This window comes from Ctenocephalides felis, unplaced genomic scaffold (assembly GCF_003426905.1).
Source record: "Ctenocephalides felis isolate EL2017-DRISC unplaced genomic scaffold, ASM342690v1 CF-g0.4_SCAFFOLD_03570, whole genome shotgun sequence".
NCBI lineage: Eukaryota > Metazoa > Arthropoda > Insecta > Siphonaptera > Pulicidae > Ctenocephalides > Ctenocephalides felis.
In genome coordinates, this window is record NW_020539724.1 from 22,920,489 (window position 1) to 22,943,037 (window position 22,549).

A 22,549-nucleotide genomic window follows, 5' to 3' on the forward strand; every position below is an offset into this window, starting at 1 on the left:
ATAGATAAAAAATAAATATTTGATTATTATTGTTTTGTGCACTCAGATATTACAAATAATGTAATATTATGTAAAATTTTATCATCGGCGACCCTCGTAGCAAAAGGATTAATATAGTTTATAAATCAATTGTTTTGAATTTAATAAATATTTTAAAAAATGTGGAAAAATATTTAAATTGCAAAGTATTTAAATCACATTAGAAAAACATCACGTTTTCATGAGCTTATTTCAATACATATTTTTAAAAATTTATAGCCACAATGTTGAAATAAAATTATCTCTTCAGTAGAAACCAAAGAACACACACAGCACATCTTGTGGATGTCGTCCATGGACGACCCTTGTAGCGAAAGGGTTAATATAGTATATAAATCAATCGTTTTGAATTTAATAAATATTTTAAAAAATGTGAAAAAATATTTAAATCGGAAAGTATTTAAATCACATTAAAAAAACATTACGTTTTCATGAGCTGATTTCAAAACATATTTTTAAAATTTCATAGCCACAATGTTGAAATAAAATTTTCTCTTCAGTAGAAACCAAAGAAGTTTTTATTTTTTAACCCACTGAGCGACATTCGTACACACAGCACATCTTGTTGATGTCGTCCATGGACGACCCTCGTAGCGAAAGGGTTAATATAGTATATAAACCAATCCTTTTGAATTTAATTTATATTTGAAAAACGTGATAAAATATTTAAATCGGAAAGTACATGTATTTCCTATATTTCCAATTTAGTTGTTGAACTTTTATGCAGAACCAGCATTGTAGGTAATTAAAAAACCCAATCATACCACTGGATTATTATGACAAACAGTGGATTTCTTACACTATAAAACATGTTTTTATATTAGCAAATAGCATTTGTATAATCATCCTATGACCTCAAATCATTTTGCTCATGAAGTTTTGTTCTGTGCTATTGATTGTCTTAATCATAATTTTAAAAATTTGCTTTTATTAAAATGCTTTGAATTGCACGTCATTTAAAACTTTTTGTCCACTTTAAGCATTTGCACAAATTTTTGGCACAAGAGTAGTGTAGAACACTTTTTCTATAATGCCTTGTTAGTTTATAGAAGTCTGATTTGTTTTTAAATTGCTTCACTAAAAGTATATGTACTTTCTTAGCTGGTAGATAAATTAGATTTAGTTCAGTTTGATGATTTATTTAAAAACTATTTCTAAATGTGTTTTTAATGAAGCTTGTTAAAAATATGCTTTAGCTCATTACTTGAAATAAGACATGCAAATTTTGATATCGTTTCCTAGTCAGACAAATCTTGTCTAGATTTTTTCTATGGTTGCAGTTGTCTTTTGCATGAGTGACTTCTATTGCTATTAATATCTATAATTTATTCATCTATAATTTCTATTACTATTTTTGTTTTTTTGCAGGTTCTCCAACAAATGCTGTGGATTTAGCTGATTCAGCCATACGTGCTATAGAATCAGGAGTTACGGCTGGTCCTAATGTTAATAAAAGCACTCTATTATTCACAGCGTTCAGAGAGTAAGTTATAAAGATTTTATATGTTTGGATTTTTGGATTGTGTTTTTGTATAATAATATTAACATATAAAGCAAATCATTTAGTTCTTTAATTATAGATTCGTGGTTTGCGCATCGTTTTCCATTCTATTGCAGAAACGTTTGGAAGTTTATATAAAAATTATTTTTATTGAATAGAATACTTAACTGCTCATCTAGAAATCAAAGTAGAAAGCAGTTTCATTTTTTTTTCAATTCATATTCTAATTAAAATAATGCCACATCAGCATATAAGCGAAGCAGGGTCTAATGTACCAAAATGATCATGTTGATCCAAAATGATTAGTTAATTCATAATATGCTTATGAATATGTTGATTAAGTTCTTGGTTTTACTCTTTAGAACTTTATATATTTGCTTTTCAAGAATATTTAGATTAGTTGAGTCGAAAATTGTCGAAAATGGTTGCCAAAGAGTTGCCAATAATATGTTTATAGAAACTTTTTGGAAAGTGAATGGTAATCTTCAACTTTAATAGTTACTACTACTTTACTAACAAATTAACGAAGCATTTATACGACCTTTTAGTTCTAATTAGTAACCCAGTATACCACAAAAGTTAAAATAACGTAGCACAACAGAAACGTCGTTACGTAGTTGATGCTAATGCTAATAAAATAATTTAATACTTAAAAAAATACTTTAATAGTAATTACTTTATTAACTAAAAAACGAAGCATTTATACGACCTTTCTGTTATAATTGGTAATCCATTAAACCACCAAAGTTAAAATAGGGTACCAAAGAAGAAACGTCGTTACGAAGTTGATGGTTATGTTAATAAAACGTACATATTACGTATAGATGTAACCTTTTATCGGCTTCAACGTAGATACTTCGGTTTTGTTCGTTACGTGGCAGCTACGTTATAAATTGGAAGCATCTTGGTAGCATATATTAGCATAACCATCAACTTCGTAACGGCGTTTCTTCTGTGCTACGTTATTTTAACTTTTGTGGTTTACTGGGTTGTTAATTAGAACAAAAAGGTCATATAAATGCTTCGTTTATTAGTTAGTAAAGTAATTACTATTAAAGTTGCAGATTACCATTCACTTACAAAAAGTTTGTATAAACTTATATCATTGGCAACTCTTTGGCAACCATTGTCGACCATTTTCGACTCAACTAATCTAATTATTGTTTCTTGAAAGTAGCAAATAGATAAAGTTCTAAAAAGTAAAACCAAGAACTTAATCATCATGTTCATCACTTCTCGGGTCTTTAACGAAAGACCATTAGTGATATTAGCGAAAAATTTTGATACTTTTCCTTTTCATAAATGTGATTCTTGTATACTAAAAGCAAGAATCCTTAATATTTTTGTCTAAAATAACTTTTACTTGAGTTATTTTTGTTCAATATAAAATAACATTTATTCTAACATTATATTAATATTTAACCCTTTCGCTACTCGTGTGTTTTTTGAAGGAGTGACACTGCTTTACGAGCGAGCAAGCGGCACAAGTTTTTGTTTTATAACATATATTAATAATTTTCAAGCTTTACCCAAGAAAATTTATTTAAAAATTAAATATTATATTTCTGAAGAATTAAAACTTAAATAATGATTAAGAATAATTTAACTCACAATTTGATATATAAATCGTGAAGTTAAAGTTGAAATATTGGATGTCGCCTATAGACGACGCTCGTGGCGAAAGGGTTAATATTATAATATATTCGCTGCTTTTCTTTTGAATTATTAACTAATATAAAATACTATTGAAATGGAACTTCAATAAGTAAGTAATGAATGTTGATCATTTTGCATTGAGATTCATGCTTTTGTTTGTTTCCTTTTCATAGCAGCAGTCACAAAGGCAAAAAACACTGAAGGTAATTATGCTTATTTTTATTAATAAAATTTGCTAATATTATATCATTAAAAAAATACATTAATAAAAGTATACCTGACTGAATTTTATAAACTACACTTATATAATATATCATTTAAAAAAAGAAAAAATTGGATTATTTACTGTAATCAGATTTATACTATTAAAAATTAATTTCTGTTTTTGATAGATAAATGCTTTATAAATACTACTGAATACTTCGAACAGTTTTGCATCTTTGCTATATATATAAGCCTTAGTCCTTGATTCTTATGTAGTCAGAAGGATAAATGCCTTCCTGTCTATATTCTTGTATACATAGAAAAAAAAGTTGCATTTCAAATTTTTTTAGATTTTACCATCAAATATTTCGAACATTTTTTGAGTGTCTGGCGACTTTGAATATATATTTTAATTTTTTTCATTCATTTTTCTAATCAACTAACATTAAAAGGGTTGTCATAGCCTATAAAAATTTCATTAAAATTTGCTGCTTCAAAGATGAGAATGTATTTTATTTTTGTTTGTGTTTGTGATATTTGCATGGCTAGGTTGAAATGACCGAAGAAGGCAGTTTTATTGAAGTTGAACCTAAAATTGAGCTCACCACATCAACTCCTGAAAATCATGTGGAAAATGGTACAGCTATTACTCAAGAGACTGTAATAGCACAAAATGTTGAAGTCAAGGTTGGTTTTTAATTGATTTTTGTTTGTTCTAATTTTGAATAAGAATTAAAACTTGTGTAGCTAATTTTCATGATATTGAGTGTATATTGTCTTAACAATTTGCTTTTTGGCATTTTATCGATAGTTTAAGTAGCTTATATCAGCTTAGTTTAAACCAATGTGATCCAAAGTTCATTTCTCTAAGTCATTTATTCACTCTATGCTCTTTCTGTACTGTTTGAGTTTATCATAAATACTCAATTTGATTTTCCCAATTTTTTTAATCACTTTATAGCCAGAAACAAACCATACTAATGGAACAACACCTACTACACCAGATAGCACTATGGTCAACGATGACAGAGGTCGAGGCCGGAGGAAGAGGGACTTCTTTGGAACGATCAAGAGGAGGTATTTTAAAAATTACTTAAACGTATTTTTTACACATAATAATAAACCATTTTATGGTAATTTAACTTTTGTGTTTTTTAGACATCATCAACGACTACTTGAATCTCCTTTGTTAGTTACAAGGAATTGATTTGTATCTAAACCTGATAAAAAACCAAAGATATCTAATAGCTCAAAAATTAATTTATAATTTTGATTGTATAGATTTTAGCTATAGACATAGCATGATGTTTTTGCTTTTGATATTATTTATTAATTATTTATCATAAATTAATATTTTTCTAGATTGGGTAGATCAAAGAACCGATCTAAATCTATGGACCGGGCAATGGCGATTGGAGCTGAAGCAGAACCAGGAATTGAATCCAGGTCCATAAGTGCAGATAGAGGACAACTTAATACCAGTTCACCAGGTAAGGCCATTGTTTTACAATAACATTTTTTTATTCAAAAATTAAGGTAAATACTCGGTGGATAATAGAAACATAAACGAAATTGATGGATTGAAATTGATATTCATTAGAAATATTGATAATATTTTATAATACTGGAGATAATAGAGAAAATATTATAAATTTGAACTGCATTGATGATATCTTAATATTGCTATTTTGATATTACACGTCTGCTAAAGAACTATTTAATAGATTGGAATTATGCGGCCAGTTTTAACTATTTTGCTGATGTTATATTATTAAAACATTACAATTATCATCTGAATTGATTCTAGTAATAATACTGCTAAATACATACGATTAATAAAAATGCAATCGCAAATTATTATTGATATTAGTATCACAAAAATTGACCAGGTCACCCAAACAAATATTTAAACGAATTTAAGTAGGGAATATCCTACTTGAAGATTAAAAAAATGGCCATACAATCTTAAATAAAATGTCAATAAAAAGGAGATACCTCATATCTCAAATCTTTACAGACATAAAGACCAGCATATTGTCTTAAAAAAATGTATATTTTGATTGGCAATAAATATATGCAAAAAAGTACAGAAAATATGAAAAATTATAAAAGTGTTAAAATACATCTTAATTCAGTACATCAATTGTCGATTTATGTAGATATTTTCTTCTCGATCTATCCACTGAATATTTTTGGCATACTTGACGTAGCATGATGTTTCAGGCACAATAGCAAAGCAAACCCACCATTTCTAATTTTTGTGCAATCTTTTGAAAATATTCTAATTTATAAATTTATAAATGATTTTTTTGGAAAATGCAATTATAACTACTTAGAACTATATTGAAAAATAAATATCGAAGCTATTTGTACTATTGTAAAATGTTAAAGATTTGTCCCTGGTGGGTTGAGCCTGAACACTATGTTTACCCTTGAAAGTATATTTGTTATATATATATATATATATATATATATATATAAATAATATTTAAATTTATAACTATGTCATGATGTTTTTTATACATTTTATTTTGAATACGTTTTTAGATAGGGAATGGTTTGTGAATGGTTTTTATACAAAAATAAATAAATACATCACACTAAATATAATTCGTAATTAACTCTTTTGCTACAAGAGTCACTTATAGACGGCATCCGCATGACGACCTGTGTGTACGGATGTCGCCTATAGAAGACATTTAGTGTGACCCTTGCTTCAAGATTTATCACTCTGAAAATTCCCTTGAGTTAATTTCTTGAGCAATTTAATTTCTAATTTTGATTTTTAGTTTCTTAAAAGTGTAATATTCAATTTTTAATTACATTTTATTGATATTAAATGAAAAACCTTAATATATGTTGTGTCTGACCTATTCAGAAGCGCTACTTGGCCGATCGCTGTTCTGTACAGCAGTGTCACTACTGCGTAAATCACTTTCGTAGCAAAAGAGTTAATATTTTGATAGTGATAAATTTAATTTTATATTTTCATTCACACAAATTACATTTTTATTCAGGTGTGATGTATTTATTTTTTGTGTTTTCTTGAAGTTTTGAATCTGCAGCTACTGGCTTGTGTTTTTTGGCTAACAAATTGTTTGAGCTTATAAAGGACAAAGTTTTTATGCAATTTTTTTATGACTTTTGAAACTGCTGCCTGTTGCCTTGGTGCAATTTATTCATTCTCAGAAATATATTAGCAATGCATTAAAATATTTGATTAAGTTTAATATTATTAAGAATTAATTGAGAAATTTATTAGAGCATTGTAAGGTTGTGCATTCATAATTTTGATTTTTTCTGTATTTTTTATACAAACGTATTTTTTGAAAAGAAATTGATATTAAAATTCGCTGCAATGCGAAAACCTAATTTAAGAATTTGAATTTCTTAGGGAAGCCATCAATTATAGTTTTGAAATTGACAATATAGATGACAACATTTGTGAGTAAATATATAAAATTATCATTAATAATTTGGGAAAATTATGCAGAAAAAAGTGCATAGATATTAAACTGGTACTCCATGAAAGTACGATTGAAACCTTTCTACAGAAAACTACCGAATTTTTGCTAAGATTATTTGAAAAGTGTATACTTGATCATTAGTTATCATTTCAACTTCATTATAGAAATAAATTCTTGGGGTTTTAGGAGACTGTAATTTATAGTTCAACATTCATATTACTTAGAAAATCAAACCGTAGATTTTTGTGATTCATTTACCTACTCCATCATCAGTAGTTGGATTGTCAACATTGTTGTCATTGTCTTTAACCACAGATTATTTAATATAAATTGACGAAGAATATTCTGAACCATTCTTGCATTCAAGCTATTCTTGCAAAACTTGGCACATTTTGTATAAATTGTTCGTGGTTTAGTAGTAAGAGCTTTGGCCTTGAACCAAAGGGTTGCCAGACCCTGGACAACTTTATATCGAACAATATTGACATCAGTTAATCAAGTAAAAATTGTCTTTCAAAAGATTGCTGCAATATCACAACTAGAAAAGACGACCAATTGAGTTGTCATTGACTTGAGCTCATCTATTCTTATACATTTCACATGAATTATTCGTGGCTTAGTAGTAAGAGCTTGGGCCTTGCAACCAAACGGTTTAATTTCCATCGCAGACAACTTGACATCAAGGAAAATTGACATCAGTTGATTAAGTGTAAATAGTCTTTCAGACGAGTTTCTTTCAGAAGAGACGACTAATTGAGTTATTATTGATTTGGGTTCAGCTATCTATATACATTTTACATGAATTGTTCGTGGCTTAGTAGTAAGAGCTTTGGCCTTGCAAACAAATGGTTCAATTTCCGCCACGAACAACTTGGTATCAAGCAGTATTGACATCAGTTGATCAAGCGAAAATTGTCTTTCAAAGCATTGCTGCTAGAAAAGAACAAACAGTCTAGGAACTAGAAAGGACAGTCAATTGAGTCATCATTGACTTCAGCTCAGCTATCTTCATACATTTTTTATGAATTGTTCGTGTTTTAGTAGTTAGAGCTTTGGCCTTGAACGGTTCAATTTCCATCAACTTTAAAGAAGAATAAAGGACTAATCAGATAAATTATACGTAAACACTTGATTATATTTATTTATTTAATTTTATTTTTGTTATTATAAATATATATTATTTTTGTTCACTTGAATGCTTTTTAGTTGATTTTCTTCGTATACTTTGTGAATGCAATATCATTTTTATAGAGCCAAATTAGGCATTTCAAATGTGAATTTGCTTTGGGAAATCAGAATTTATATTTTTATGGCGAGCGATAGTAATAAGCAAATAAGGTAATCACAATACAAAGTTAGGTCAATATATAAATAATTGTTCCATATTTTCAAAATTATATAGGAATTATAGTTTTACACAAGCTAGTGGTTGAGCTATGCATGGGGAAGAAAACGCAGTGCACATTTATTTTATAAATTGGATTTCGAAATTTTGTTATGAAATTTTGGGCTGCAATATGAAATTTGAAAGTCAAAGGCATAATTTAAAATCATATATCTGCATGTACATATTGGTTTTTCATAAAATTCATGCTCTATATTTGCGTTCTACAATTTTCTAATCATTTCTTCTTTCAAAATTTGTCATTTATGTATTTTATTCTTGGGTTGTTATTTTCAATTTTTTTACCGCAAGTTCATACAGCACTTTCGCCTCTGGATTAAGCTTTTTTTAAATATATTTATTACAATGAGTTTTTTTTTTACTATAAGCAATATTACTCTTGTATACCTACTTATAGTTTGAATTTGCATTTTTGATTGATTTTTAGCTTCTGGCTAATATCCTCATTTGAGATTTATTTGTCTTAACAGTTTGCTTGAACTTTATCATATTATATCATAAGCATGCTTTTTTCATCTCCATATTTTTTATGTGTCATATATAACATTATTTTTTGTGTTCATAATTTAGTAATTGTCTCATAAAATTTTTACTAATTGTTTTCCACAATTGATCATCTTAACCAAGTCCCAATTGTAAGATGAGAAAAATTTATTATAGATGCATAAAAAATTATGTTAATTTGATTTATTAGTATTGTGAGGTAAAATGAAATAATGATGATCTATCTTTGCCAGTAAAAAAACGGTTAAATTAATACCAACAAAATCCAAATCTTCAATTAACTTGTATCTAACGTTCATCAAGAAAAATCTCAGATACAAACAATATCTGTATATGTACCCCTAAAATATTTTAAACTTTTATCATTTATTATTCTAAATTTCTCTTCATGAATGATATAAAAATAATCGATTTAAGGTAAATGTTTTACATAAGTATACGTATTACTTAGATATGTAAACATTTTTAAATTGAATATTAAAATCAGATTTTAAAATCTGACTTGCAGAATTAATTTATTTGGTTATATACGTGGTTGAAAGTTTTTTTTAAAATCACAAAACAATAGTGAAACTTACAGAATTGTACTTACAGAAACTGAAAATGTTGTTAGGTATTTAAAAAAAAATAAATAAAATTCATAAGTCAATAACTTCTGAACTTTTTGTACCTGTCTCTCCGTTTTTGAAAAAATGTTTTGCTTTTTTATTATTTCTAACGATCTAATTTTATAAATATTTAATTCATAATTTATTTACTAGCTACAAAAAAAAAACAATACGTTTTGTGCAATGTTTTTTACAAAGGTACATTGCACCTACTTATTTATTTGCCTACAATTTATTGGAAAGCAACTAGACTTTTTTGGTTTATATTCAAAAATGGAATTTTGGAAACAGCAATGGTAACTTCTTGCTAAAGTAAAATTCTTGGTAATTTTTCATTTGATTCATGATTATGATTTGTTTTATATGTTTTTTTCACCTTTTGATAAAGTTATTTAAGATGATAGAGGTACTTGAGATATATGAAAGAATAGTAGCTATGTAAGATACATAAAAAATCGTTATTTTGTAGATTTGTCCTAATTACCATAAATAATTTAATAATTTCCATTTTTCATCAATACAATAACGCGAAGGGTTTTTTTGGCGAAGGTAGACATTAGGGTGTTCATTAATATGGACATTTTTGAATTTCCTTGCTCCCAGGGGCTCAAATGCTTCCCAAATTGATAAAAAAATACTTTATAAGTTTTAGCTCTTAATATTGTCTCTTATTATTAGATAGTGCGCAATTCAATCACAGTTTTGTATGGAAATATAATGAGAAAAATTTCAAAAATTTTAAAAATGTTTTTTAGATATAACTTAGCGAACAAATGAATGAGTTTTATTCAAAACAAATGATAAAAAACCTGTTTTGCAGAGCATCGAGTTTTCAATAAAAGATGACACGAATTGTCATATTTAATTCATTTGTTGCTAAGTTATACCTAAAAAAAAATTTTTTTTATTTTTCCAAAATTTTTCCATGCTATTTCCATACGAAGTTTGATTGAATTGCGCTCTATCTAAAAGACAATATTTAGAGCTAAAACTTTCAGAGAAATGTTTTTTATCAATTTGGAAGTATTTGAGCCCCTGGGAGCAAGGAAACTCGAAAATGTCCATATTAAGGACCACCCTAGTAGACATATGTTTCCTTTACTCATAACTACTTCAATGCATTATTTCATTTAATTTTATAAATTTTCGATGCTAATAAAATAATATTCACCTTTTCTCAATATTATTATTATTTACTCCTACAAATATTATAAGTAAAATTATAGTCATAATTCAATAATATGCATCAAGCAATATGTTTCGCCTATAACTAATTTGAGAATTCCAATGAGCATGAAAATTTTTAATATTTAAAACCTGGAATATTAACAGCATTATAATAAAGCATACTTCTATTATCCAAGTGATTTTGTAATTTTGCATTTTTTTAAATATTTGACTAATTTTGAAATAAGTCGAAAGGTTATTGCAAACTCGAACCTTTTAAATTTGTTTTGTGTGCTGCGTTTTCCTGTTTGGGTAATTTTATCCAAAAAGTGTGTTTGGATTATTCTGATATTTAGGAACCCATCTCGGGTTGGGTCGCTTGTCAGTGCCCCAAGATTCATCAAGAAGGTCTTCAATCTCAGAAGGTTCAGCCATTTCTGGAACCTCCGTCAGGACATACGTAAACGAGGCTTCCACTTTGGTTCTGGAGACTTTGGAGAATGGAGTTAGAAGACACTTCTTGGTTCCAGTAGCCGTTGCCCAGAGACCCAGATGGAGGCGCAAAGGAACCAAGTTGCATATTTATAATGATCATACATTTGTAGCCAAACATTTGAGTGGGTAAGTAGAACTATAATCATAAACGTAATATGAAATTTTGAGTAATAATAGTTATTAAAATTAGACCATATTTTACAAACTCGTTCTATTTTTTTTTTGAAAGTACCTATTAGCATTTCGACACACAATAGTAATATAGATGAAAGTTGGAACATCAAAAGAAATAAAATACATATTTAACCAATCTATAACATATTTCTTTGGTTTTATTCATTATGTAGACATGAAGATTTTTTAAATCTATGATGCCAATTGTGTTCATGTTTGAAAAAGTTGGTATATTTTTTAGGGCCATTTTTAATCAGTTTATTTAATCTTGGATTTTTTTTTCTGTGAAAATAATTATATAACTACATGAAATATGAAAGCTTTTTTTAAAATATGGTAATTAAATTAAACACTATCAACTATAATTACAAAAAAATTATATATTTAAAGTTAACATGTAATTTGTTTTGTTTCATGTATTTGTAAATTAAATATTTGTGAAATATACGAAAAGTGTTTAAATTGTCGAAAATAAATGGAAAACGTTGATGGCCTTTTCTGACCAAAATTAAAAAGCCAAGGAAAATATTATTTTGAAACCATTAAGTAATATTGATATTTCTAATTATAACTGTTTTCTATAATTTTTCTTTAATATACAATTAAGTGTTTATATAATTTATCTAAACTTTGTTTCAGTGGTCAACTGTGCACCATTTGCCAAAGGTCCATACCGAGAAGACCAGGAAAACAAGGTTAGAACACAACTTTTTATTATTAATATAATAATTTATAATAAATATATTTGTTCAAAATGATTAAAGCATACTTATATATATATATATATATATATATTCCAATTATTCGTTTATTTTTCAAATTTTAATACAAAATGTTGCATTATCTTATAAGATATAATGTTTATTGGTAGTGAAACTGTGAAAATATATATCTATTTGCTGTGCAATCAGGTGTATTTTACATATAAAGAAGCAAGGAAAAATGTTATGATAACACCATCTTCAAAGATGCTAATTGATTTATAAAAACTCTATTATTTATCGTTGTTGTTTTTCATTTTATGTTGTCATTGGCTTTTCATTAATTTTAAGAAAAATATAATTCGATATAGTTTTGATTTGTGTGTTTTTTTTATATTTTAGCCACAAATGTGTTAAAAAATTTAAGCACTAAGAGGTGCAGTAACTTGTAAGATTTTCATGTATTGATCCCATTTGAAATACAAGGTCCTTAGTTGGTTTAATTATAACACAGGTCCACAAAATAAAAAAAGTTATCATATGTGCGTATTAAGTCTCTCCTTCGATTTACTCGGGTCGTTATGTTATATAATTTAACCTTTGTATCTGTGAACTGTATGAAACACTGATTTGTTGGTATAATTTATGTATTTGTTGCAAGTTCTTATAACACCAACGATTTGTCACTAAGTTCTGATTGAGAAGATATATTTATTGATTATTTATTGCATTTGTTCTTACGGGGAGATAAGTCCGATCGAAATTCGCTACCGCCTCTACAGGGTAGAAACCATCCGGTGTAAAAGCTCAATGCCATGAAGATTGTCGCATTCATGGCCAATGTAATAAAATAAAAATACGTCCGAATATTGTCTTTATTGGATGTGCGGCATTTACTTTCCAATGTAGTTTTTTCCGCTGAACACGAATCTGAAGTCAAAATTAGGGGTCAAATGGCAAAAAATTGCAAAAAAATAAAAGATGACAAAATCTCTGATCTAATAATTCTTCTGTTATTCTTCTAGTAATTTTTTTTTGTCACAAACAACTCTTTTTATTTAGTGGACCTGTCTAATTACTAACAAAACATATATTATATTTTTTCTTAGTTTTTTATACTGTTGTTTGAAATATAAACTGAATTTGTTTTTATTCTCAATATCAGGTTACGAATGCCGTGATTGTAATCTGAGGTGCCACAAACAATGCCACGTGAAGGCACCACAACTGTGTCCAAACCCCACAGTTTTGTCGATCGAATTGTAAGTACATTTATTGTTTTTATATTCTTATTTATTGTTTTTATATACAGACATAGATGTGTTAAAATTGCACACTTTGATTTGTACAATATTTGCAATGTGAATAAAGCGATACCCTGTTCTGACTTGTTTAAAATTTATTGAAAGGCTGGAAAACACTGCTCTAAGCAGTACGATACGAAAAGGCTTAGAATTTTTTCTGACACTCATTATAATTTAACGACTTTGGAAGCTGTTTAACTTATTCCACATAATTTAGTCTTTGATTATTGAACTTTTGCAAGCAATTCAAAGTTATCAAACTGTAAGAAAACAAAATATCGGTAACCTTTCTTTATCAATAAAGTATATAGTAAAAGTACTTGATATAGCTTGATTCAGATGTTGATTTCTTAGGGCAAATGCATTTTCTTTATAGGAAAGTCTTGATTCGACAAATAACATTCTATTACTTAAACTTTGTAGGAAAATCTACTAGCGTAAAATCCTTTCATTTTTTAAATGTTAGTTATTATTATAACAATCATAATAATTATTACAATATTTGCATTGGTTTATCATAATTGCACTATTTTCTCCTTCCGTCCATTAACCTATTTATCAAGTTAGTTGATTTTAAAATATGTAAAAATTGCGTTCGAATAATTTAAACAAATACGATATCTTATGCCATTAATATTTTATTACCTACTCGTGAACTAGTTTAATGTTAATGTACATTTTACCATTACATAAATATTCATATGTTATATGAATAAGATATTAAGTTATGATACACTTACCTGTATGGTAAGTATATTCCTGATTGCCGTCATTCACGGCCAAAGATTGTCATAGTTAGAAATATGATCCCCTTACTATTCAATAAATTATACTTTCACATTTGAACACAATCTCATTGTTATGTATCTTTGAAGTAATATTTTTGTGTTTTCTGGAAAATACACAATGGCATTATTTTGACTCGTATACTTAAAAGGTCATAAAACTGCCTGTGAGACGAGAAAGCGACCGCTTCCTTCCCAAACGAGTTAATAGATGATTGATACTAATATAACAAATTTTCTTATACAAAATAAATATTTCATTTGTACTAGAAGTAAATAAATTCTTGAACAAGTCAGAAGAGGGTAAATCCATTTAGTTCATCAAATGTAAATTGTAGTTCACTGAAGCATTTAATAATTTTCCACAAATTTAAATCAAATATCTAATTTATTTTTTCTTTTTCCCGTAAACTGGTCTCTACTGCCCGTGTTGAGCGAATGAGATGGGTTGTGGAATCTTCAAATAAAAGAATTAATATAATATAAAATAAAGATTACCATAAAAATTTTATTTAAATTATTTATTAATATATAATATTTCGATCAAATCTAAAATTCGAATTCGTTCATAACCACAGCAAATATTCTCTAAAAATAATATTTATGAAATATTTTAAATAGATAAGTACATAATAATATTTTTATTGTTAAACGACTGTTAAAATTGTTGATTTTATTTATTTGGTTAATATTACGCTTAAACTATAAAACGTGCCTATAAAATTTTGTATAACATTTTAAAATATTATTGCGCAAAAATTAAGTATTTTCTATTCAATCGTCCAAGAATGATTATAACTTATAAAAAATTATTACGATAATATATATTAAGAAGTAGCAATGTGCTTAAAAAAATGATAATGCCAATTTTTAATAATAAAAATTATATTGCACTGAATTAATAATTAAACAAATTATGCATTAAAAGATTATATTTTTTATTTATAAATTGATTAAAAAATATTTATAAATCCGTTCAAACTAAAGTGTCTTCCTACTTCGGAACAAAACGCGAATTTTTCTAATGGTAAGAGAGCTGAGCACGGTTTTTGAATAAGCTTTTTTGTTTTTGTGTTTTGTTTTATATTATTTATGTTTTTTAGCCTTACAGCTGCAATTAGATAAAAGATGAGCTTATGTATAAGCGTTATGCATTTTTGTTTGATATTGATTTTTATTTTTGGTTTATTGTTCATAGCAAACTATACACATTACAATATTATAAGCAAACTATATTCATTTTTTAGTGCTAAATGTACCTGTATTTATACTAAATACCTGTATTTAGTGCTAAATGTATCTGTTAATTACTGAGTATTAGAAGGAGTGCAAAAATAACCAGAAAAAAACAATATTATGGCAAGGCCATGTCACGCTCCAACTTCCATACATTATGTTACTGAATCATACTGAATACTGTCAAAATGTCATGTATTTGCTATGCATTCAGGCGTTTTACACATAAACTGCAATGTCACTCATATGTTATGAAGCTGGGTCAGAAAGAACCTGTTATCTAAGATTGTTTTTTTGACATTTGTGCGGTTTCTAGGTTATGTTTTCTATCTGACAACCCTCGAAAATTGCCTGACTGCATAGCAACATATGGCTTTTGTCAACATTTGTCTGTTAATTGGCAGAATCCATTAGTTAGAGAAATAACATCGATTTTTTTTTTTGATTTTGAATGTAAACAAGATGATGAATATTTTGCCTATGGCAAGTGCTATTTTTCAAAGAATCGTTTCGATGAAAATTTAATTCGATTATCTAAGATCGTATATCCTAAATACCATTCGATGATCTACAATGTACTTTTTGAGGGTCAACTTAAATTGTTTATGATAGACTAGGGCGGGGTACAAAGGTCCACTTTGACTTTGAGCAATTATTGTGAAAACCAAACCAATAATATTAGAACAAACAACACATATCAAACAAACATGATTATTTTATTGATTATTTTCAAAACTCCCAGCTAATTCACCATTGTAGAAATGTGTTTTTTTGCTGTTTTTCTAAAATTTGTCTTCTGGCCATGGGGCAAATAGGTCCAATATCCTATTTGCAATTTTAAAGAGATTTTTACAAAATATTAGCTAATTATTCATGCAATGTGAAATATAAATTTCATAAGTACAATTTTTACAGAGATTACTCTGTATATAACCTTGATCTGGTGTTTTGTCACAAATATTTATCAGCTGAGTTGGAATAACTATTATTTGATTTATCTCTTGTAATACTGCATTCTTAAACTTAATTTATTTTTTATTCAAAATGTTATTGTTAACACCTCAAGGTATTGTTAACACGCCAAGGTAAAGGTTCAGTTGGTTCTTTAGGCCCCTCTCTACCCTACTGACAGTTACGGTATTAAATTCAAATTCGTAAAAGTTTTTTTTTAACAAAACTAAATAATAAATATATTTATTAATCAAATTCGTCCATTCAACAACTTTGATATCATATTGCAAAAGAAAACTTTTCAAACTAATTGTTTTGTAACTGAGTAGAGCAGCTCCTAATTATTATTATTACATTGTCCGGAACAAAACAAAGTACTCATATGTAACATTGACTAATTGTTTTCGTAATATTACCCAGGTGTATGTCTTAAATTTAAAATAACATCACAATATTCTGGTTAGACGCAATTAACGTGTGTCATTAGCACCTTTTTATTACGCAGAGGTCATGGTCACAATTTAAGGAGCACCTTCTTAGTTAATAATAATACTTCACTAAAGTGTAGGAAAACAGTTTTTCAGAAAACTAAGATAATAAGATCTACTTTTAAAAAAATCTAAAAATCCAATTTTTTTCGACTTGCGTATAGAAATTATTCTTGATTCTTATTTTTTTTTTGAAAGATTAGAGAATTGTTACTTTTAGATATTGAAATTAAATGCTATTCTCCTAAAAAATGCCGAAGAAATTTATGTCTAGACTCTTACTATAGATTAAATTCAATTCAATAGTTGAAATTCGTATTGAATGAACAAATCCATGTAGCTTAATATGATAATTTTCATAGCTACTTGTATAATTGTGAAAATACCAATCATTTCTCTTAAGGAAATAGTTGAATAAAATTAGAATATTTTTAAAGAATGGCTTAATATTTTATTACGAAAAAACGATGACCAATTTAAGTTAAAAAAATTTGCATGATAAAGTTTCATAGGAAACCTATTTGAAATTAAACTATTATTAAGTATATCACATTAGCTGTATTTTTTATCAATTTGTAATCTTTTTTTACCAAAGAATCACCTGGTTATAGGCATGTGCACAATTATTCCTTTGAATGAAGACGATATTCTACAAATTAACATTTATATTTCATTATAAAGATGCACAAACCATATATTAATGAAATCTTAGAATGCAATTAATAACAATATAAAGGAACGAAAATAAACGTAAAAAATCTCAAAGATAGAGCAACAAAATAATTATTTGAAATTGAGTAAAGAAATATTTTCTCTGGTACGTTTAGCACTAAAAAAACATTTCACTTCATGTGTAGATTTTACTTTTTCAATCATTTCAAGATTGAAATGACTTCCAGAAATATTTTACTTGAAATATGTATATTTTACAAAACTGATCGATATATATATATATATATATATATATATATATATATTAGGGCGGGTCAATTTAAATTTAAAGGTCACTTAGGCACATATGATTTTCGGATTCTAGGGATCAAAATAAGATACTTTGCTGAATAAACCATACCTCTAAAATGAACTCTAATGTCCGGTGCATTGACCCAAAGATAAGGGTTAAATTTAAAAAAAGAACCTCTTATTAAGGTTTCCAGGGGGTGAACCACAGGCTTGGGTGGATCCACCTTCCACTGGGCCAAAACGGAATATTTCAAATTTTAACCCTAATTTTTGGGACAATGCACGGTACATCAGAATTCATTTTAGATGTATGGTTTCTTTAGCAAAGTATCTTATTTTGATCTCTAGTATCCGAAAATCTAGTATCCTTTGACCTTTGAATAAATATAATAAAGAAATATTCTTACTATTTGAAAAAAAAAAACAAATTATTTTGGATTTATTGATTTTGCTACTTGCTCTTAAGTGGTTTTTGGTAAAATGTGCAAATTTTGGAAATCAAGCAATTTTCAAAGCATATGTGACTGCTGCTTTATTAACTATGCTTCAGCAATTTTTTTTACTAATTTTTAAATTTTGCTCAAATTTCTCAAGGTACAAGTAATTGAGAATAATCGACAGGCTATTATTATTTTTACCTAATGAACAATATTTGAAAATACTTTATATGATATTTAGTATAAAATATTCGTGACAAATCAGCATTATTATAAAAAGTATAGTAAGGATAGAAATATTTTGATGTTGCCAATTATTATTATTGTTTCATTAAAATAGAATTAATTCCTATTTCAACAGTATCTAACTGACAGTGTCTAAAATTAACTAAATTTTTAGAATGATGTTGATTTTTTATGAAAACATTTTTTTATATTAATAACGGGGAGAATGTGACTTTCAAAAACAAATTACGAAGACTATTGCAGAATAAAAATGTTTATTTTTACAAGCTTTTTGGTTTAATTGCGCATGTCTTTAAAAACATCAATTGCTTACGCCAATTAACCAACTTTCAAGATATAATTTTGAATGGGTAAAAAATTGAAATCGCGCATTTTTTATATTTATTTAAATTTTACTTAAACAAAATATCTAATTCATATATTATTTTTCACAATTTCTAGATCAAAGCTAAACTCGCCATTGGCTGACAGACACATCAGGAAATTATAGAAAATTTATTTCAAATTATGATCAACAGGTATTTCAAACTGTGGAAGTGTGATGGAATTTATTTTTAGTAAAAATGATTCAGGTAAAATGGTTGTGTAGAAAATGAAGATTTAAGTATAATTATTAACTTATTATTAATAGTTAATTAATGAACTAGACGAGATTTTTTAAGAAATCAGATGACTTACCTAAAACGAAAAAAATTTTAAAATCATTTTATCACACAAAAAGGTAAGAGCAAACAATGACTTTTATTTGAAGTCAAAAAAGGGAATTTAATTATAACAACGTTTTGTGTAAGTTGTTAAAAATTTTGCCTTGTAATGCATTAGTATTCTATTAAAATTAAAACCCTTCCAGCTTTTAGTACTTATAATTGAAACCATTATGTTCGATAATCGCCCACAAAAAGCTTCCATTACGCCCACATTTGTGTATATGTGATGAGAAACACGTTTTGACGTGTAAATCAGATGAGAAACGCGTTTTGACGTGTAAATCAGACGAGAAATACGTTTTGACGTCTAAATCAGATGAGAAACACGTTTTTTATTTGTAACAAACCATATAAAACAGTTCTGCCATGAATTTTTCAAATTTTCCATAATTTTGAAAACAAATATTGTCCGGTCCATCTAGAAACAAGATTTGAATATTGCTGGTTACGATACATTTCTATTAGGGTAATTTGCACTTATAAAAATAGTATATCATTGTATGGAAATTAAGGTACATAATTTATAAAAAGAACTTCTGGTATCTCTACTTTAGTTGCCAAGTGTGTAGTCCCAAAAGCATGTTTCTTACGAGTTCCTTCGTTTTTTTTTGTTTCTATGACACGCTTCGTCTAGAATAGAGTCCTAGGATTATCTGTATCTAAATAAGATAGAATCCTAGGATTATCTATAAACTATTGCAAATCAATTGCAGAAATTGTGTTCATCAAAAATATTAATTTTACTTGGACAAATGCACTTTCATATTTCTGCATGACATCGGTCGTCAATGATGTAATATTCATAAATTTTTATTTAGCAATGTACAGAAACATCAACAAGTACATCACACTTTCACAGTCTATTTTTGTTTTCACGTATATATTTTAATTAGTTATTAGAAATCTTGAATTCAGGATACTTTTGTATATGTATAGGTTTTATTGATGTTTTATTTTTTATAATTTTATATATATATATATATATATATATATATATATATATATATATATATATATATATATATTTGTTGGCCTACAGTAATATATTTTATTTAAATTAGAAAACTTTAATTTTGTTATATAACATGTGATCACAAATTTATGATGAATATGCTGTGTTTTTTTATAATTTTAAGGGTATAATTTAATTATTGTGAATTAAATCGATTGCTCAATTGATTAATTTCAGGTTAAATTTACTCACAATTTAGCTATTTTTAAATAACTATATTTTTAATTTAATAGTTATTTTACCAATTGAGCAATTCGATTTGCAAGACGATTTCATTTCATTAAAATGTAAAGAAATATTGACTCCTAATTAATTGTAAGAGACCGATTATGCTAAGTAGCTATAGATCTGGTAATGTTTATGTAAATATTTAACACATTTCGGAAACAAGTTATATCCATCATTCACTTATGGCAAAAGTATGGCCAGAAGTGTTTTGATGAGAATAATTTATTTGCGAAATTCAACAAACAATTTTATTTCGTCAAAACTTGGATGAATGCTGATTTAGACATGAAGATATATTTAAAAATTTTTAAAATAAAAATTCTAAAGAGTTATTATGGATTCGTAAATTAACACTTGCCAGGATATTTATTTGAATCAAGGAACTATTTATTATACTACCTTTTAGTAAGGAAAAGGTTTATTCTGTAGCATTTATATACGGAAATTAAATATTGTCGCTTTTTAGAGTTTTTGTACTCTGTATTAATATTTATTAATTTGCAAAAAGATTTGTTTTTAAAAACAACTGTTTAAATATGACTTTTAGTCATTACAATTATTTAGTTCTTTAGTATTATTAGATATTACAAAAAGATAATACTTACATAATATGAGGCCGGCCGGTGGTGGTTTCAATATTTTTGCTTTTTTAGAATTTGATCGGTAAAAACTTACTAACAAATTTAATAAATTTTTAATTAAAAATAATCAAAGTATATATTAACATATTCAAATACTTACTCAATTTACAAACTTCCAGGACGGTTGTGACAGGCATACAAAACCACATGGCTTATGAATATAATATAACAATATATAAAAGAACACAATTTTATTTAGCAAAGTTAACAAGAAATAAAATGCGATTCATTTACTTCCTTCTCATAATTGATAGGTTAGCATCACGACTAGTGTTATTATAATAGTCTTCTTCAAAATCAGACATAATGCTATCTAAAAATTCAGAAACTTATCCGTCAGACTAATGCAACAACTATGTCAATGTACTAGAATCTATTCATTTACATTCGAAAAAAGTAATTATTCACACATTTACCATGGTGAAAAATTTAATCACCTGCTCATTTTATGTAGAACCAGAAATCGTATGTTCCTTGAAACTTGATCAATTTTACGCCACCCCTACTTTCAGAATATGAACTTCCACAAACCAAACAGAAAGTCATCGGATGATGATTTTGTTTGTGAAATCTTTCTATTCTTATATTGTTTCTCTCATGTACTTTTACTTTAACTTTAGAAATTAAATTAATAATAATGCATTTGCATCATTTTTCAATATTTATAATTAATATTATCCCATTACAATAAGTTTTGAGTATGCAATTGCAACTAACAAATCCCGTATAAGAAAACAAAAAAAATATAATTATCATTTTTATTAAATTATAGCTAACTAAATTGGAATATTGAGTTGCTTTTCATGTAATATGATTAATAATTGGTTACATCTCGAGCAAGATTGTTTTAAAATTACGTAATATTTTCGTGATTTTTTACAATAACATTATACATGTGGTTTCCTCATTATATCTAGAAAATTAATATGCATATAGCATTGTTGCCGTTGTATTTATTCTTAGTAAATTATTATTGATTTAAATCAAACTAATTAAAATCAACAACTAGTTAAGACGAATATTTTACTGTGTTTATTTATATATAATGCTACAGAATAGACTTTTTTATTAACAAGAGGAGAAATATTATTTATTTTGTATAAAAAGCATTTGAAAACTGTGAGATGAGCGGTTATGTTACCAAATTTGATATGTTTTTATGTTTTGAAAAATGTTGAAATCTTATAGAAAAAAAAATACATTTTTGTTTTTGTTAATTAAGCTCTCTGGCACTTCTGGTTTACCCCACGATTTTCATTTGCCTTTTATAAAATTATTTAATTATATATTTTTCAATAATCAAAATATATTTCTTTTACCTTAATATAGAAAAATTCAGCTCTCTTTGGATTGATCTGTTGTGTTTTATTAATTATATATAATTGTTAACTTATATTCAATCTAAAACCTAATTGAGTAATATTGATGTATAATTTTTGGCTTTTCAAAACGAATTCTTATAGAGGGAGGGATAATTTATTTATTAAGTAAGAGTAGAATTAATATAAAAATTAATTTGTGATGATATAACAATGTTATGATAAGAAACGCCTGATATATTACGACTTGATAATTGTATTCAGTGCCTGAAACATTTATTTATAAACTCTTTCGTTTTTTGTATATTGTT

The 22,549-nt window shown here is 26.9% G+C and overlaps 2 protein-coding genes across 4 annotated transcripts in view; one reads left to right on the plus strand and one right to left on the minus strand.

Moving 5' to 3' along the window:
• LOC113383345 overlaps positions 1–22,549 on the minus strand; it is a gene marked incomplete in the record, with an annotated part of 146,681 nt that overhangs the window by 55,160 nt on the left and 68,972 nt on the right.
• LOC113383347 (putative protein kinase C delta type homolog) lies at positions 1,464–19,457 on the plus strand. 3 transcript variants are annotated; one of them, XM_026621616.1, is made up of 8 exons: positions 3,363–3,399; positions 3,950–4,087; positions 4,362–4,477; positions 4,763–4,890; positions 10,908–11,172; positions 11,860–11,915; positions 13,087–13,183; positions 18,773–19,457. In XM_026621616.1, exons 2-8 carry the CDS (start codon positions 3,956–3,958, stop codon positions 18,819–18,821), a joined length of 843 nt encoding a protein of 280 aa, XP_026477401.1. In that variant the 5' UTR covers positions 3,363–3,399; positions 3,950–3,955; the 3' UTR covers positions 18,822–19,457. The 3 variants fall into 3 exon arrangements, with proteins under 3 accessions (XP_026477403.1, XP_026477401.1, XP_026477402.1); XM_026621617.1 differs by having other exon boundaries at positions 10,974–11,172; XM_026621618.1 differs by lacking the exons at positions 3,363–3,399; positions 3,950–4,087 and adding an exon at positions 1,464–1,522.

Excerpts from the sequence above, each read along its gene's own strand:
- LOC113383347 (XM_026621616.1), top strand. The coding sequence starts at position 3,956 with ATGACCGAAGAAGGCAGTTTTATTGAAGTTGAACCTAAAATTGAGCTC. Across the intron at positions 4,088-4,361 it reads CACAAAATGTTGAAGTCAAG|CCAGAAACAAACCATACTAA; the intron begins GTTGGTTTTTAA and ends ATCACTTTATAG. Across the intron at positions 4,891-10,907 it reads ACTTAATACCAGTTCACCAG|GAACCCATCTCGGGTTGGGT; the intron begins GTAAGGCCATTG and ends TCTGATATTTAG.